The sequence below is a fragment of the Taudactylus pleione genome, unplaced genomic scaffold, assembly GCF_031769625.1.
Source record: "Taudactylus pleione unplaced genomic scaffold, aTauple2 ptg000214l, whole genome shotgun sequence".
NCBI classification, from domain to species: domain Eukaryota; kingdom Metazoa; phylum Chordata; class Amphibia; order Anura; family Myobatrachidae; genus Taudactylus; species Taudactylus pleione.
In genome coordinates this window covers 5,833,649-5,850,714 of record NW_028284616.1, presented here as the reverse complement: position 1 = coordinate 5,850,714, position 17,066 = coordinate 5,833,649, and the positions used below count along the sequence as shown (strand labels likewise).

The window sequence follows — 17,066 nt, the reverse complement described above, 5'->3', positions numbered from 1 at the left end:
ATCATCAGGCTGCAAGTTTAGTTTCAGACCAGGAAGCCGGACGTCTGTTTGGCCAGGACTTCTTAGACTGTGGTTTCCTGCGAGAACAAGTTCTAGTGGAAGATTGACCTTTTGCTTTTCCTTGCAGCCAAAAGGACTATTGCTTAGGTCTAGTACTAGATGCTGAAGGTAGACCAGCCGTTTTAGACGCTGCCACCATAGCAACAATCTTGTCTAACTCTGTGCCAAACAAAATGCCTCCCGTGAACGGAAGGGATTCCAGGGGTTTCTTAGACCCTTCATCTGCTTTCCAGTCTATTAACCAAAGGGCTCTCTGAGCCACCACTGAGACAGCTGATGCTTTAGAGGATAACATACCAGCATCCAATGCTGCCCCTCCCAAATAGGACGCTGCCTCCTTAACATAGGAGATAATTGTCAGCTGTTACTTGGAAGCTTCTGAAAGGGTATCTTCCAGTGCCTTCATCCATTCCCCAATGGCTTTGGAAACCCAGGCCGTAGCCATGGCTGGGCGAGTAACAGCTCCTGATATAGAAAAGACTGCGTTGAAACAGGTTTCAAGTCTCCTATCTGTGGAACATTTAAGAGAGGATGCAGATGGTATGGGCAATGTGGCACTCCTAACCAGATGTGCCACATGCGTGTCTACTGACGGCGGAACTTCCCATTTGGTGCACTCGTCCAACGGAAAGGGGTATAAGGCCTCAACCTTTCTTGTAATATGGAATTTCCTATCCGGAGAACTCCATGCTTCCCCCATAAGTTCCGAAAGGTGCTCAGACTTGGGAAATTCAGCTTTCACAACTTTCTGGCGTTTGAATAATTGAGCCTTTCTTTGTACCAGCTCCTCATCGTCTATGATTAGCACAGCTTTGACTGCCCTAATCAGGGAGGGGACATTTGCTGTTTGAAAATGGTCTTCCTCTTCCGAGATAGACTCCTGAGAGGAGACCAGCATATCCCCACACTCTTTAGAAGATGTACCAGAATCTGTGGGCTGGATGGCGTGTGAGGCCGACTGCCTTCTGGTTTTTGGCTGTACTGGCCTAGCTGCTTTTTGCGGTTGCTGGAAAGCTGCTGAGGACTAAGCCACATTCTGACCTGAGTGAGCATACATATCCATCCAGGACGGATGCATAGGGGGCATAAACATAGTAAGTTGCAGCTGCTGAGGGTATCCCATCATTGGGGACGGCCCAGGGACCACCAACCTGTCTGTAACCTGCGCCATGATCTGTGAGAAGGCAACCCAAGAAGGTTCCTGTCCAGAAGCAAGTAGAATTGACTGATGTGGTGACTCTTTAAAACAGTGACCACATAATCCATCTCGTATGAAGTCCTGTGGGGATAACCCCGCTTTACAGGCCATACATGACACCAGAACAGGGGCAGCAGCCACCTGTCTTTCAGTCTCTTTGGACATAACAATGGCCCTCATTCAGAGCCGTTCGCTATTTGCGGTCGTTCGTTTAAAAACAAGGGGTGGCTATTCAAATGATCCGTACGCACATTGCAGTCTGTTCACACCTCTAAGTCTGAACGAACGAGCAAAACATACGCTCGTTTAATTGTTAAAAACGCCCCCTGGCCGCTCGCACCATACGTCATGTCCGCTATTTATTAGATTAATCGAGTACATCGACCAGCGTACGAACTGCTCGCTATTCTTGTGGTTGGTGTTTGCTACCACAAATTTGCGAGCAGTTCTGGCTCTAAAATAACCCAGTGACGTGGTCAATGACGCTGCTGTTTTAAATATACACACCCATAAAACGCCCGTTTTGACCTTTAAGCACGCCTGCGTTCGGATCTCCACTCCCCATTTTCAAGCACCTTCCCCTGTTACCACCCACATACGCCTCATTCTGTCACTCAAAATAGCAGGCACTCGCTATATAGCGTACAAACGATTTTCGGCCGCACTGACTGGTTCGCGCATGCGTACTAAAAAGCGTACGCATGCGCAGATGTGCAAACATCGCTCGGAACGAGCGTACTGCCGCTAACGAGCGGCTCTGAATGAGGGCCAATATCTCTAAAGTTATGCAAAGTCTGAGTATAAATGTGAAAATGTTTCACATCCAATATATATCCCATACACCTGTAGGAGAGGGTTAGTGAGGAGAAACAGCAGTGATAGCTTATGGCTGACTGTTATTCAAAAATAAAAAAGGCCGCATAACACACAGCAGATTTCATAAGTCACATGCAATGCACACAGATATACAAATGATATATCAATTGATATATATATATACACACACATATATATGCACTAAGCTCTATAGTCAACAACCAATAGCCCAGGTAGGATATGGAGCTCCGTATGACCTGATCACCGCAGGAGAGGCATACAGGGAGACTGACCCAAGCTCCTGAGCACACTGCCACCGAGAGCACCTGAGAGTGGTCTCTGTCCAACTCATATAGAGGGAGGCTGGGAGGAGCAACCGGGACGCGGGAAACTCTAATCTGAACCAGCGTCTGAGTAGGGGGAGGGGCCGCCAGAGGAAAGCATACCTCCCCTTTGCTGTATAGAACCACCTGGCACACAGACATGGCCGCCGCCATCAAGCCCCTGGCTGTCAGGATCCCTCATGTCCCAGTGGTCTAGTGTTGGAGACAATTTGCACATGGCTCCTCACAACAGCGTCTCCCGGTGACTTACCACCGCCGGAGGCAAGGACTCCACACATGGTTCCCTGCGTCAGTGGCCACGGGGACCACCTTACTTGCATCACTGATGTTTCCGGTTGCAGTCCTGGGCTGGCTAAGCCTGCCGAAATCACCAGTTCAGTCATTGGTGTTGCGGCGCCGGAGCAGCGACACAGGCGTCTCCCCTCAGTCAGCACATGCCGCTGCTCGGAAGGAAAAGAAAACAAAACTTGTATGGGACTGCTGCCGCAGTCCCACTGTCAGTAAGGTGCCTTCTCGCAAAAAAAAAAAAAACTGACTGCCTATAGCCAGGGGCGGGGTATATATGGAGGAGGACCCAGGGCATCCTGGAAGCTGAGAGCTTGTTAATGGTTTGGTGCCTGGATCACTCCAGCCACATACCCCAAGCTATTTTCTGTGGACCCTATGGACCCCGCAGAAGAAATGTATGTGGACACATCTGCACTTTCCAAATCTGACTTCTTATCCAGTTAGAATGGCATTATTTTATTCTTGTAGCTAACATATTCCCTTAGATGTACTGTGTCTGGGTTAAGAGCAAGTTTATATAAACAAATGTCAAAGTAGATAATAAGAGAATACAATTCTTGTAATCCCCATAACAGTGCCAATGGTCCTATAGTCATCATACATAGAACAAAAGTATTTAGATCCTAACCCTGAGTAATTGATTGCTCCATCTATGGTATAAATGTCCAAGATCTCCAGACATCTGGCGCAAGGCCTGCCGCCTCTGAGCCTCAGTTTCTGCATGGATGAGATCCCCAAGACCTTCTACTTCCGTCAGATCAAGTTTTCCATTCTGAAAGGCTCTTTTTGTGAATTCGCCTGCTTCCGCTGGACGGAGCATTTGTAAAAATCCTAGAAACAAGAAATTAAGAGGGAAAAGTTTCTGTAGTTTGACATTATGATGGACTTGTTGTTTGGTTTAACACATAAAAATCTCTATTAGTCTAGCTGTAATATACTACTTTAATGACGTAATATGTTTAATGTCGTTTTAGTGTTAAAATATATAGAACTCATTTAAAGCATGCCTAATGTTCACAGTAGCCCTTTTTGCAGTTTATGGGGTCTATGTACTAAGCAGTGATAAGAGACAGAGTGAAAAGTGATGGGAGCTGATTGGCTGGCACCTTATCACTTTTCACTCTGTCTCTTATCACTGCTTAGTACATAGACCACTATATTTCCTTAATTATACTAGTATTGTAATTTTTTTCTAATATTACAAAAAATGGTGTTTAAAAATTCAATATAATAATGTCCATATACAATCTAATTGAATTCCTTATATCCCCCTTGTTAATTGTGCTCACAGACTATAGGCTTGCATTTCCAAATGAAATAGATATGAATGTGTCTCCACTTTTTCTTCAATAAACATCAAAGTAAATTGTTTCTTTCACTCCTTCTGGCCCATATGTGAAGGTCCTGAGGTATCAGTTGGTTGGTGTGCAGCACAAGAAACCCTGCCACAAGTGTAGGAGGCAAGAAAGAAACAACTTGGCATTCAAATTGAAGTATACTGAAGAAGAGAGCGGGGACATCACATCAATACGAACAAGCAAGCCTACAGTCTGTGAGTACAATTCACAATGGTACGCAAAGAATGAGTTTAATTATATGAACTTATTATTCTTTGTACTGAAGGTCAATTTTTTGGGGATATTAGAAAAATTTAGTACCTCTGTTTGTATAGTGTTGGAGAGTGTCCAAGGCGTTAAGAAAGAAGAAAAAGCAATAGTTATTATCTGGATCTACCAGTGTCCCCAATGTCTGTGCCACACCACTCTCCTCTTGCCACTCAGCAGAACACCATACCACCTCCCACCCAAAATCCGTTACACCTAGGATTTAAGGAACCCACAGCAAGTGAGAAGAAATGAAGGTGATAATTGTGGGAACCTTCCTGGAATAGAGATTGACAGCCTGATTAGGAGTCTGTACAACAACAGGACTATGGCTCTCATTCAGAGGCGGTCGCAAGAAGTGATCGCTCTCTCTGAATGAGGGCGGGCGCTTCTTTTTTCTGTGCGGCCTCATGGTCGCTAGCTAAGCTGTGGGTTACCACCCACAGCTTAGCGACTGACCAGGGTGATGGTCGCGATGGTCAAGACCATCGCGACCATCGGGGCTTGCGACGAGACCCTAAGCTTGGGTCTCGGCAACCGCAAGCCCCAGAGAGCTTCCTGCTCTGATCGACCAGGAAACTCCCCACTGACATCACTGCTGTCAGTGCGGCCGCCCACAAAACGGCAAGCGTTCCGTCAGGGACACCTCCGTTTGTGTAACCATCCCCCCGCCCCACCTACAAAACGTATCAACATCAACAGCCGCCCCTTTTGTAGTGAGCTCCGGAGCGAGAGAGTGTCTCTTTCGCTCCGGGGCTTGTGCACGCGCAGTGCGGCTGCTGCGTGTGCGCAGGACCAAAACATCGAGTCGGTTGCGAGCGCTCAGCACTAGCGACCGACTCTGAATGAGGTCCAATGTTTTCTGCAAACTCATATTAAATCTGTCCCAACTTTGAACTATCCAATGATATCCACAGCTATCTGTAAGAAATGGACCAATGTCTTCATGGCCAAAACAGAAAGAAAGGAGGACAATTTCCCTAGTAATCACCAATGAGAATTAAAGGATCCATTGAAATTAAACCCTTGCCTCAGACTAATTTTAGCAAAACTGCCTGATATTTCCAAGAGCTCTAAAATAGACTGCAGATAGCTCAGCTCGCCATATAAATTGCCTTCTCAATATTAAATTTTTGCAAGTTAGATGGCAAGCCAGATCTATGGCATCCTCACTTATGTTGAACACCATAAAGATACTGTCAGTGGCCAGACTGAATCCAACTTGCCAAGGTTCAATCAACTTTGCAAACACTGAAAAGGTGTTCTGCCAGGATTTTGGTATACATTTTAATGTCAGAATATACAGCAAAAAAGAACTGTCATTTTTACATAGCGTACAATCCTCGAAATATTACTATCAAGCATGTCTACAGCAACTGGTTTGCTCTGAAAAAGATGATTAAAAAAATCTGTTTCGGGAATTACTTAAAACAGGAGCAATTTTCTTAAAATATTGGCCAGATTAAAATCCTGAATTTCCCTTATTACTTGGAGGTTCTCAATTGACACTATTATCTTATCATCCAGTTTTACTGCTGGGCACGCTCTCACTTGTACTTTTAAATTGGAACAGGTTCTATTACAGACAGTTTCATAAAATCTAAGTGGTCCATATCAATCTGTTACTAGACTATATATCACTGTTGTATTTGCAGATATTTCAGTTTTAATGTGCTAAAAAAACAAGAGATATGGTAAGAACTTACCTTTGTTATCTCTGTTTCTACGAAGTCCATAGGGTCCACAGGGTTGACCTTGGGGTATAGGTTGGGAACCAAATCCGGGCACCACGCAGTTAAAGCTTTTAGCTCCCAGGATGCACTTGGGTCCACTCTCCCTATAACCCCGCCCCCCAGCCAGAGGCACCTCAGATTGTAAGTAGCCAAAGGCCGGAGGAGGAGAGAAAAAGAGAGAGAAAACTGGAACACTCTAGAACCATACTCACAGAAAAGGAGACGGGAAGCCGGTGACCAGTAACACAGCCCATATGAAGCCAGGTGCGTCAGGGCGGGCGCCCTGTGGACCCTATGGACTTCGTAGAAACAGAGATAACAAAGGTAAGTTCTTACCATATCTCTTGTTTTCTACTTCAGGGTCCATAGGGGGTCCACAGGGTTGACCTTGGGGATGTCCCAAAGCAGTTCAACCAAGGGTGGGGACGCTCCTGTGCTGAGAGGAGAATCCGTCGCCAAAAAGGAAGCATCCTGAGAGGCAAAGGAAACCAATGCCTAGAACCTTAAAAAGGTATGGACAGAAGACCACGTGGACACCTAGTAAGGCAAAACAGCCGAGGCGCCACGACGAGCCGCCCACGAGGGTTACACGGCCCGAGAAAAAAACAAGCCTCAACGACAGAAATGCCCACCCATGGGTAGGCCCCTGAGGAAGACATACGAGGCCATCCAGTCAACATTTCATTATAGGCCGGCCATCGTTTCCTGTTAAAACCAGAAACCGCAGACCACCAATAAGGAGTCCGCTTACCATAAGGAACTTGAACGGATCACATAAAGCCAAAGAGGCCGGACCACAGTCCATGAGGCCACAACAGCCGAGAGGACTGGGAACTGAATGGCCATACCATAAGTTCCAGAATAATATGGAACCTAAAAACCACTTTAAGAAGAAACACAGGGCGAGAGCAACTCACACCCTGACATGATGCCCTCCAGAAGAGGGAGCCACATGAGAACGCTCCCCATTCAGACACTCTCCTGGTTGATTTAAACACCCTGAGAGAGAGAGAGAGAGAGAGCTTAAACAATAGACCATGTAATGGCTATCACAACCAGCGGTTCCATGGACTGTCCCCGGAGGGAACAAAGAACCACTACTAACTCCCCAGGAGTCCCTAGGGAGGATAAGTGGAGACATAATCCAGAAAACACTCCAAAGGATGAACTGGATACCAGAGCGGAGCAATTCCATATCTTAACCATACCGACAGTGTAGAGATCCGCACTGTCAGGAAGGCCAGGCCAAGGGTGAAACCCAAGCCAGCTGGAAGGAATGCCAGAATATCTGGAACTCCTGGACACCGGAGGATCGTATCGACAGGTACGATACCATAAGAATTATGTATGCCACAGTCCGTGGCAGATCCCAGCAAAGTCTGGCCTATCTGCTCTAAACATCTCAATGAAGACAGAGCCAGGGAAGCCCGAGGACCACAGTAGGGGCGCAGTTAAAGACAAGCGATCCAGATCCAGGGAAAAACAAGGACCCTGAGACAACAGGTCCAGATAGTGAAGCAGTAGGAACGGAGCATCGAGGAGGAGACTCCGAAAATCTTAGTACCAGTGATGTCTGGGACGACCTGGAGCCCCCAGAAGGAAAGCCCCTCCGTCTCGAATTAAACTTCCGAAGACCTCGAGGAAGAAGGGAGACCGGAGGACACAGGTACACAAAGTGGAAGGACCACTTCACTGACAAAGTCACTGAAGGTAGCTTCAGTACTCCTAGAGCTGGACTGTAACACCGGTAATGTGTGATCGAGTCAGAAGGCCATGGGGATCAATCCCCTCAGGGAGGCCCCCTCTGCTCACCAGGAGTTGAAACCTCTCTTGGAGAAGAGACTAGTCCCCGGGATGCACGCCGTGACGGCTGAGGAAGCCCGCTTCCCAATGGAGAGCTCCGGGAATAAACACCGCAGAGTTGGCCAGGAGAAGACCCTTGGACTATGTCAGAATGGGTGACATTCCTAACATTGCCACCCAACTACCAGTGTTGCCTAGATGGAAGCCACTGTTGTGACACTGTCGGACTGAACCTATTCAGGTTAACCGTGACAAATGGGTTAGGCCAGAGTGAAAGTCCAAGACAGCTTAAAGTATCAACAAGGTAAGTGGCAGGGCAGAAGCGACAGACGTCCAACTGCCCCGAAATGAATGCGGACCAGACACTGTCTTTAGCAAAGAACACCCTGGACGAGATGGCCATAGCCACCCGGACAGAGACCAACTCGCCTCCGTAGAAAGTATCATCGTTCGAACAGTGATCCGATGGAAAAAACTCGATCCATCTGGAGGGGAGTCAATTATGGCAAGGCCTGGAATGGAACTGAGCACATTCCACCCTACCAAAAGGTAGACACTCTGGTAGACCGCGCATCACAAAGAGTAATGACATATGTCGACTGCGTAGATATCCGCACCCTCGAAGTTGAAGAGTGGAGATCTTGTCTTACGCCAGAAAAATTCTCAGATTCTGAGAATCCAGCAGTGCTCCCAGATGAAGAAAACCCTGTGAGGGATGCAGGGAGGACTTTTCTGTGACGAGAAGAAGCCCCGGTTATCCTGACCTGGCGGTAAAGTACCTTGGTGATCCTGCTAAAAGTAGGAGACCGTCCAGAGAAAGGAGCATTCGGATACACTGAACAGGTGAACTGTCAGAAAATCCATAAAGCTGGTAAACCCCGGTGGAGTTGAGGACAGCCCCAAAAGGCAGAGCCCGAAACTTACAAGTGTTGCTGTGGCACAGCAAACCTGAACCCATGCTGATGAGAGGGCTCTGTATGTACCCGTAGGTACGTATCCTGAATACTCGGATATACCATAAAATCCCCAGGTTCCAAACATCGGATGATGGAGCATGGACGATTCCACCTGAGTCAAGGCACCGTTGGAATCTGATTCAGGGATTTGAGACAGAGTATAGGCAAAGGAGGACCAGTCGGTCACCGCCCCAAAAAGAAAGTAGAACAACCAGTCCCTCACTGAGATAGTGAGGTTGGCCGAAATAGCTCTGCTTACCACAAAGACTGTATAGCTTTCTGGGATTGTAAGGCCCTGATCAGTTCTGAAGAAGGGCCCGTGTACCAATGCCTGTGAGGAGGCTGCATGAGCAATGAGAGGCCGTTGAGAATCAGTACCTCACTCTGGAAATTCCCCAGATGTAGACCTGTCCCGTCAGGCTGAGGGTATATCCTCAGGTGTAGAAACAGGGTCGTCCGGAAGTCCAGGACTGCTCGGTACTGGATATGGTGGCCCCCGTGGAGGCCGACAGCCTAGGAAAAAACAGGCCTTTAGGCTGACCCTGAGGACAAAAAGACTTAACAGAGTTAGTCCGAATGTAGTGGGAGTAGCTAAAGACGGTATCTCCCCATTAGTGATACTGCCAATGATGCAACGATCTTGTCAAGGTCAGGACCAAACAAGAACTTCCCCCTGGAAGGAGTGTGCACCTCTGCTTTCCCATAACGCAGCCATAGGGTACTGCGGCGGATACAGATGCCGCCGAAACCCTGAAAGTTAGAAGACCGGCATCCCATGAGGTAATCCCACATATGACCACTGCATATTTTGTGAGCGGCAAAAAGATATTTGAACCTCAGACGTGTTGGAGGGGAAAAACGTCACAAAAGCATCACCATGCGATGGCCATGGTAGGACGGGCAACAGGCCCTGAAAACGAGTACATTGATTTCAGGCAAAGTTACCACCTACGGATCCGTAAAATCCGTCCAGGCCGGGATGGGAGGCGTATTAATGCCTGTAACCCGATGATTAACATACAAATCCATCCCAGAAGGGGATTTCCATTACTTGTGAGGACCCTCAGGGAATGGGAAACAGGAGGCCTTTGTGACTCCTCGTATCTGGGGACAGCCAGACTCCCGCTATGAGATCCACCCGCTGGGCAGAAAACGGGAGATGTATGATACAGGTGCAGGATCGACATTCTCTATATCCAGAATGAGCCTGGCTACCAGCCCCAAAGCAGGGATAATAATACTTGAGATCGGCTCCCCCCCATGTGAGAGGGAAAGAGCCGAATATACCATCCAGTTCACGGCAGAGCCACTGGTCAGTAACCACAGGGCGTATATCACGCCAATTAGTATTTCGTATAAAACGACATCCACCAGGGTGGCCGTTGTGGTAATCCCTGCAAGGGGAATGACAGACCGATGTGGTATCGGAGGTAATTCATGTACTGTGAAAAACCCCGGCAGGGAGCGATAGTCTGTGACACAGGGGTAAATTGCAAGAAATTGCGAGATACCCCGAGTTCAAAAGGGCAGTATGGTGAAGTAACTCCAAGCGAGTGACGACAATGGGGCCCGCCCGGCGATCCTCAAAGGAGAGGATCCTGAGAAACAACGCCCTTTAAGGGGGTCGTGCAAGGGGCCCGGCACCAGATGGTGCCGCATACGTAAACCTTTCTGAGTTAAAATCCTCCGCACTAATTCCTGCAGGCTATGACTTGCAGGATAGCAATAATGGGTGCAGTATCGTGTGTAATCTCCTGGTCAGATATATCTGACTATCTTGACGGAAATATTAAGCAGCGCCATACCGGTCCTGACTGACGCTAAGATTAGCTGCAGGAACCCATTATCAGCGTACGCAACTCACAGTTCCATCTAAAATATGGCAACGTGCAGCACGCAACAGTATGTGACAAACCTCACAGATATTAACAAATATATATATGTGAGGTCTCAGAACCACCCCAGGTACACCTGTATTAGGGCAGATAAAGAAAAGGGATAGATATACACTGACAGGTGAGAGAAAAAGCAGACAGTCAGCACTAGCATAAGTCACATACAATGCAGAAAAATATATATACATACATAAGCATGACATATAATATACTGCACAATGTCGCTACATTCAACTGCCCAGATTCAGTGTCTGGGAAGGCTATAGCGCTGTGTACACTCACCCAAAATGGCCAGGTACGCAGGGGGACTGGGCTCACTGACATCCTAAGAGTTCTGCAGCACCACAGAGAGAAAATGGCCGCTGGAGACCTCAGAAGAAGCGTGGCCCGCGGAGGAAGCAGCTCAGCGACGCCAGACTGTATTATTGAAAGGCGCGCTGAGCTGAGGGGAGGAGCCGCTAGACAGGGAAGGCTTCCTCCCCTGGCTAGCAATTAACCCCCCGGGATGCCGGCTCCCGCTGCCGCTATAATCCCTGGTGGGCTGTGGACACGCGGGGTATGCCTCCATGGAGGGGGAGCCCGCCGCCACCGCTAGCGCCTCCGGTCTGTCCCCAGAGACCGGAGGCATAAGGCTGCATGTACACGCGGGTCACCGCAAGCGGTGACCACGCGACTTACCTGTCCCCGTCGATCCGGCAGCAGCCCAGGGATTCCTCCAGAGCCCGGCTAGTACAGACTCTGGGGTCCCGCTGCGATCCCCAGATCTGTACTGGCGTCGCAGCGCCGGCGGGGTGTAGGAGCGGCAGCTCAGACGTCCATTGGACAGTCTGATGCTGCCGCTCTGAAGAGTAGTAAAAAAATAATAAAACAAAACTCTTTTAAGCTTAGAGGCTGCTAAGCAGCCCCCCTGCAGTAACGGTGACCCGACTCCGGCCGGGCACCAACTTAAACTGAGGTGCCTCTGGCTGGGGGGCGGGGTTATAGGGAGAGTGGACCCAAGTGCATCCTGGGAGCTAAAAGCTTTAACTGCGTGGTGCCCGGATTTGGTTCCCAACCTATACCCCAAGGTCAACCCTGTGGACCCCCTATGGACCCTGAAGTAGAAACAGTGAACCTCACCAGTGTTCTCCCCAGAAATTTTTTCCAGCCGGGTGGCATCCAAAAGTACCCGGGTGGGGGCCTTCGCAATTATGCGCGCGCCGGGAAAAGGGGTATCTCCCAGACCAATCCAACCTGACATGTCTAAGGCTGCTCCCCCACTGGTTCTCAGTCAAAAGTGCCCATTATGCAGTGCCCCCTGTACTTGTGCCCTTTATACAGTGCCCCCGGTAGTTTTCCCCTTTATGCATTGCTCCCTGTAGTTTAGCTTTGCCCTTATGCAGTTCCCCCTGGCTGAAGTAGTGCCCCTATGTAGTGCCGCAGACTGGTCCCTTATGTAGTGCTACCAGGCTTAAATAGTGCCCCCAGGCTGGCCCCTTATGCAGTGCCCCCAGGTTTAAAGTGTCCCTTATGCAGTGCCCCCAGGCTGGCCCCTTATGCAGTGGACTACATGTACCCTCACAGCAATGGACTACTCCAACAGCATAATGCACCATGTCATCGGCCGCAAGTTGTCCAAAATTAGTTCGAGGAGCATTCTGTAGAGTTCTGACAAGTGGTGTGGCCACCACGTTCACCCAACATGATCCCAATCAAGCATTCATGGGACGTGGTGGAGAGGTCCATTCGCACCCAAGATCCTGCACCTACAAATATCAGGGAGCCATGGGAAGCTATCCAGGTGGCATGGGTCTACATCTCTCCAGAGGTCTTCCGTCCACTTGTAAAATCGATGCCACATCGAAATGCTACACTTCGTTGGGCTAGTGGGGGTCCTATACTAGGCACCTATCTCATGACTTTTGGCACTTCAGTGGTCTTGTAAATGAAAAGAGAAGCAAAGATCCTTGATGGGAGAATAAATGAGTATATAATGGAGCACATTACTCAAGAAGAAATGTTGCTAATGAACAAAGCTAAGGTTATGGCACCAAAATGCAATGTCTATTGATTCCTGTAATGCAAAAAGTGGTTCTGCACATATATCTAAAAAAATATAATGCTAGTACAATTACTGAATCACTATCGATCGCAATATTGCATAAGCACACAGTTCAACTGCGATAGCAGGCTAATCCACTGCGATCGCAATGCAAACTCAGCACTACATAAGGATGCCCACTTTACCATACGCACATCCGTAATACTTACCAGAATAGTGAAACCATCAGTACCATCGGACCCATATGCACAGTTGCACAAACCCTGACCTTACTCAGAAATTGCTAACAGCCACGCACACTAGACCTCAGGCTGCGTAGGCTATCGCAGTGGCTAATTTATGCATGCCCCTGCAACAGCGTGCGAACACACTGGCATGCCTGCATTCGGCCGACCACCCACAAACGGCACTTCCTGTCAATCACTCTGCGATGGGCCTGCTTAGTCACTGCGTTCGCAGTCCCCATCACAATAGCTAATTTGCGCACGCGCACTCCAATGCATACACATGCACAGAACGCAACAATTGACCGACTACACGCGTATTAGCAACTGCGATCCTTGCTGAATCAGGTCCTAAATTCTTCACAATTTACAACTCATCATAATATTGTATGATAAATGAAAGCCTTTCTCCAGACACTGAATTTTGTTAGAAGCTCCCATAAAAGTGAAAGTTTGTCTTCATTAACAAACCTAAAGCCTGTAGTATGCCACTGATCACAGCTGGCCCACCATGGACATGGTATTCACAGCAATCTTCTCCTGTGAAGCTACGTGGACCTGCAAAAGAAAATAAATTAAAATCTCAAAAGGTTGAATTACAGTATATTTAAATTATTAACCTACTGAAATTTCTGATAATATAATGAAAATATTTGAAAACACCACCTGGTCATTACTGCGACATCTCACCTAGATCTATTCATCCGTCAAAACATTTCTCTTTTCGCTTATCTTTTGGATTTTGGGGCTGATTCTGAAATTTTTGAACAACTTTTTTTTTTTCCCTATATTTTATTTTCTATTTTCATTTTTACTTTTTTATTTCCCCTTTTCGACCCTTCTATTTCTTTCCCCCCAAAATAAAAATATGTATTCATTGTTGTTACTGTCAAATGTATTTCCTTATTGACATTCTTTATGTAATACAAACTTTTACATTTTATTGTAATATTGTCATACACTGAATACAATAAAAATGTTTTTCAAAAAAGAAAAAAAATCTTGACAGGTTGGTCAAAAAAAACGGAAGCTATGTTAGAAAGCTCTAAAAATATGTGCAATAAAAAACGGGTATTAAAGAGACATAAAAACATAAAAGTGCTGTCTGTATATCGCATAATATTCTTTGCTCTCCATTAGAAAAAGCAATTGTGGTAGTGTATTCATGTAAATTTAATTATCATAGTTATGGTGCTTAAAATGGATGCTATTGGCAGATTTTGTAATTCAACATTTAAATATTTTAGTTTTGGTAATTATTTTCACATCCATAAAGAGAACTGCCCACACCCACGAGTCAGTAAAGGGAGGGTTTGGCCTGTTACAGGGATAAAAGCATTGCTGTACTTCACAACACAACCACCTTTTTATACTCTTGTTACATAATGCAATGTTTAAAACTTGCCTGCACATCGCTACTGGGAACGCAACAAAGAACACACTTTGAGGGGGAAGACAAGACTGACATATGGCTGCACAGCAGTTTTGGCAGTGGCGTCACAAGTAGGGTGACACCAAGGTGCAGACTCCCCCTCAGTAACAGGAGCCGGGTGCTGCACTGTATAATTAAATGCAGCACTTGGCTCCTGACACTGTGAGGGAGCCGATCGGCACTGCATACAGGGCAGTCCGCACCTCCGGCACCCCCCCTGCCCCCCCAGTAATAACGGGATCACGTGGGTTCGGCTGCGAGGCCACGCACACAGCATCCCTCCCCATCCCGGGTGACACCGCGGGGAGGGACGCCACTGAGTTCCAGCTACCACGGGCAATCTGCCTAAACTATTTGAGAGGCATGCAGGTCCGATGGGCGACATAGTCAGCGAGGGTCATGCTGCCAAATGCAGCATGGCCCCCCGTCGTCGCGAAATCGCTCCCATACACACTTGTCAATGCCAGGACCCCCGCTGGGTCATTTAGCACAATAGTTCGACTGGGTACACATTGTTAAATGTGTACCCCTCTTAAGATTAATTGGCATTACATTAAAATTATCAGTTCTTGACAAATAATCTTTATTGGCACATTATCTGCACTCAGAAAGCTGTATGCTATGGGTTGTAGTGTTTACAGAATGGTACACCCATTTTGTTTATTTGCAAAAATTAAAAATATCCTAAATACAGTAATATTCCATTTGTAAAACATACTTAATTTGAACTTTTTTTTATCCCAAAATAATGCTCATTTGACCTTTTTTTGTTTTAAATTACTCATGACATTTAATATTGTTTTTTGTGATTATGTTTTCTTTTCAAATTGTCCCTTATTTAAGTAAAAGGCATCCAACTGATAGTAATAACTCCTCCTATATTGGGAACGTATATACACACCCCCCAGCCCTAATTTGTACACTGAGCAAAAAGGAGCCTTATTGACGATATAGATGTAAATTACAGTATGCAAAAAACTGAGTTGTTCCCAAAGCGCAACCTCTAATGGAACCTATAACAATAATGTCCCATAAATATCCAAGTGTTCTTTTATGAAGTGATTACACCTTAATGTAAATTAGTCCACGCATCCCCTAGTGTGTATGTATGTATACTTTAGCAGTGAAAATTTCTAGAAGCCAAATAAAAATCACAGGAAAGAAATTGATACTCAATACAACTGTTTTAATAATAGCGTTTGTTTATAGAATGGAACTTATTTTCCCCAATGGTAAATAAAGGCATAAAATATTATAAGAATACAAATAGATACATTTATATCTAAATTTTTAAATCTGTAGGTGTGGTATAGAAGATAATATTATGATAAAACATATTTTAATAATTGAATATCAAATATAAGCAAAACCGTAATTTTTATTTAATATTCCATTATTAAAATACAGTTTTTATCGGGTAGCTCGGTGGAAATCGAATCCAAGACCTCAGAGCACTGAGGGCGATTCAATTCCCACCAAGGCTGTATCTGTGTGGAGTTTGTTAGAGCTCCGCATGTTTGCGTGGGCTTCCTCTGGGTTCCCTGGTTTCCTCCCACTATCCAAAGACATACTGGAAGCTTAACTGGCTTCTAACAAAAATTAACCCTAGTGCATATGTATGTAATGTTTGTGTACAGCCATGGCCAAAAGTTTTGAGAATGACACAAGTATTGGTTTTCAAAGTCTGCTGCTTCAGTGTTTTTATGATGGCAATTTGCATATACTCCAGAATGTCATGAAGAGTGATCAGATGAAATGCAAAGTCCCTCTTTGCCATGACAATGAACTTAGGGCCCGATTCAGACCCGCACTTTAGATGCGTTCGCACGCAGCCCTAACAGTATGCAAATCTGGCGACCCACTGTGTTTTGGCGTGCGATCGCAGTGTGTACTTAGACACCCACCAGCCTGTCATAAGACGTCCACTTATACATCCCCAGGTAGTGTATTCAACAATCGGTAACATCAGACCCATATGCAGAACTTGTGGCTGACCATACCCTACTGCAAGCACTGCTAGTGCTTCAGTGTGTAATTCAGCCATGTCATGTGTATTATGACGCTGCGTCTTAGTTATGCACGCCTCTGAAACGTCGTTAAAACACACAGACACCTGCGTTCACACCACCACACCCCACTTCCATCGACTAACCCGTTGCCACCCACAAACGGCCCAACCTGTCACTCATTTTAGTGAGGTGTCTATATATAGGGTGCGAACGCTTCCCGCTCGCATGGACTAGTTCGCGCATGCGCAGTGCATCTTATACGTATGCGCACATTACAAACATTGGCAGGCTATGTGCGAACGCAAGCGAACGTGCCCTTAATCCCAAAAACAACCTTTCCACTGCATTTCAGCCCTGCCACAAAAGGACCAGCTGACATCATGTCAGTGATTCTCTTCGTTAACACAGGTGAGAGTGTTGACAAGGACAAGGCTGGAGATCACTCTGTCATGCTGATTGAGATAGAATAACAGACTGGTAACTTTAAAAGGAGGGTGGAGCTTGATATAATTGTTCTTCCTCTGTTAACCATGGTTACCTGCAAGGAAACACGTGCAGTCATCATTGCTTTGCACAAAAAGGGCTTCGTAGGCAAGGATATTGCTGCTAGTAAGACTGCACCTAAATCAACCATTTATCGGATCATCAAAAACTTCAAGGAGG

General features: G+C 46.5%; 1 protein-coding gene across 1 annotated transcript in view; it reads right to left on the bottom strand.

Annotated features, from left to right (window-relative positions):
- GTPBP3 (GTP binding protein 3, mitochondrial) overlaps positions 1 to 17,066 on the bottom strand; it is a 145,687-nt gene that overhangs the window by 95,442 nt on the left and 33,179 nt on the right. The window contains exons 4-5 of the mRNA XM_088478518.1: positions 13,434 to 13,520; positions 3,335 to 3,537 (exon numbers count right to left, since the gene is read on the bottom strand). Coding sequence (XP_088334644.1) covers positions 3,335 to 3,537; positions 13,434 to 13,520 — 290 coding nt within the window. The remainder of the gene's footprint in view (positions 1 to 3,334; positions 3,538 to 13,433; positions 13,521 to 17,066) is intronic.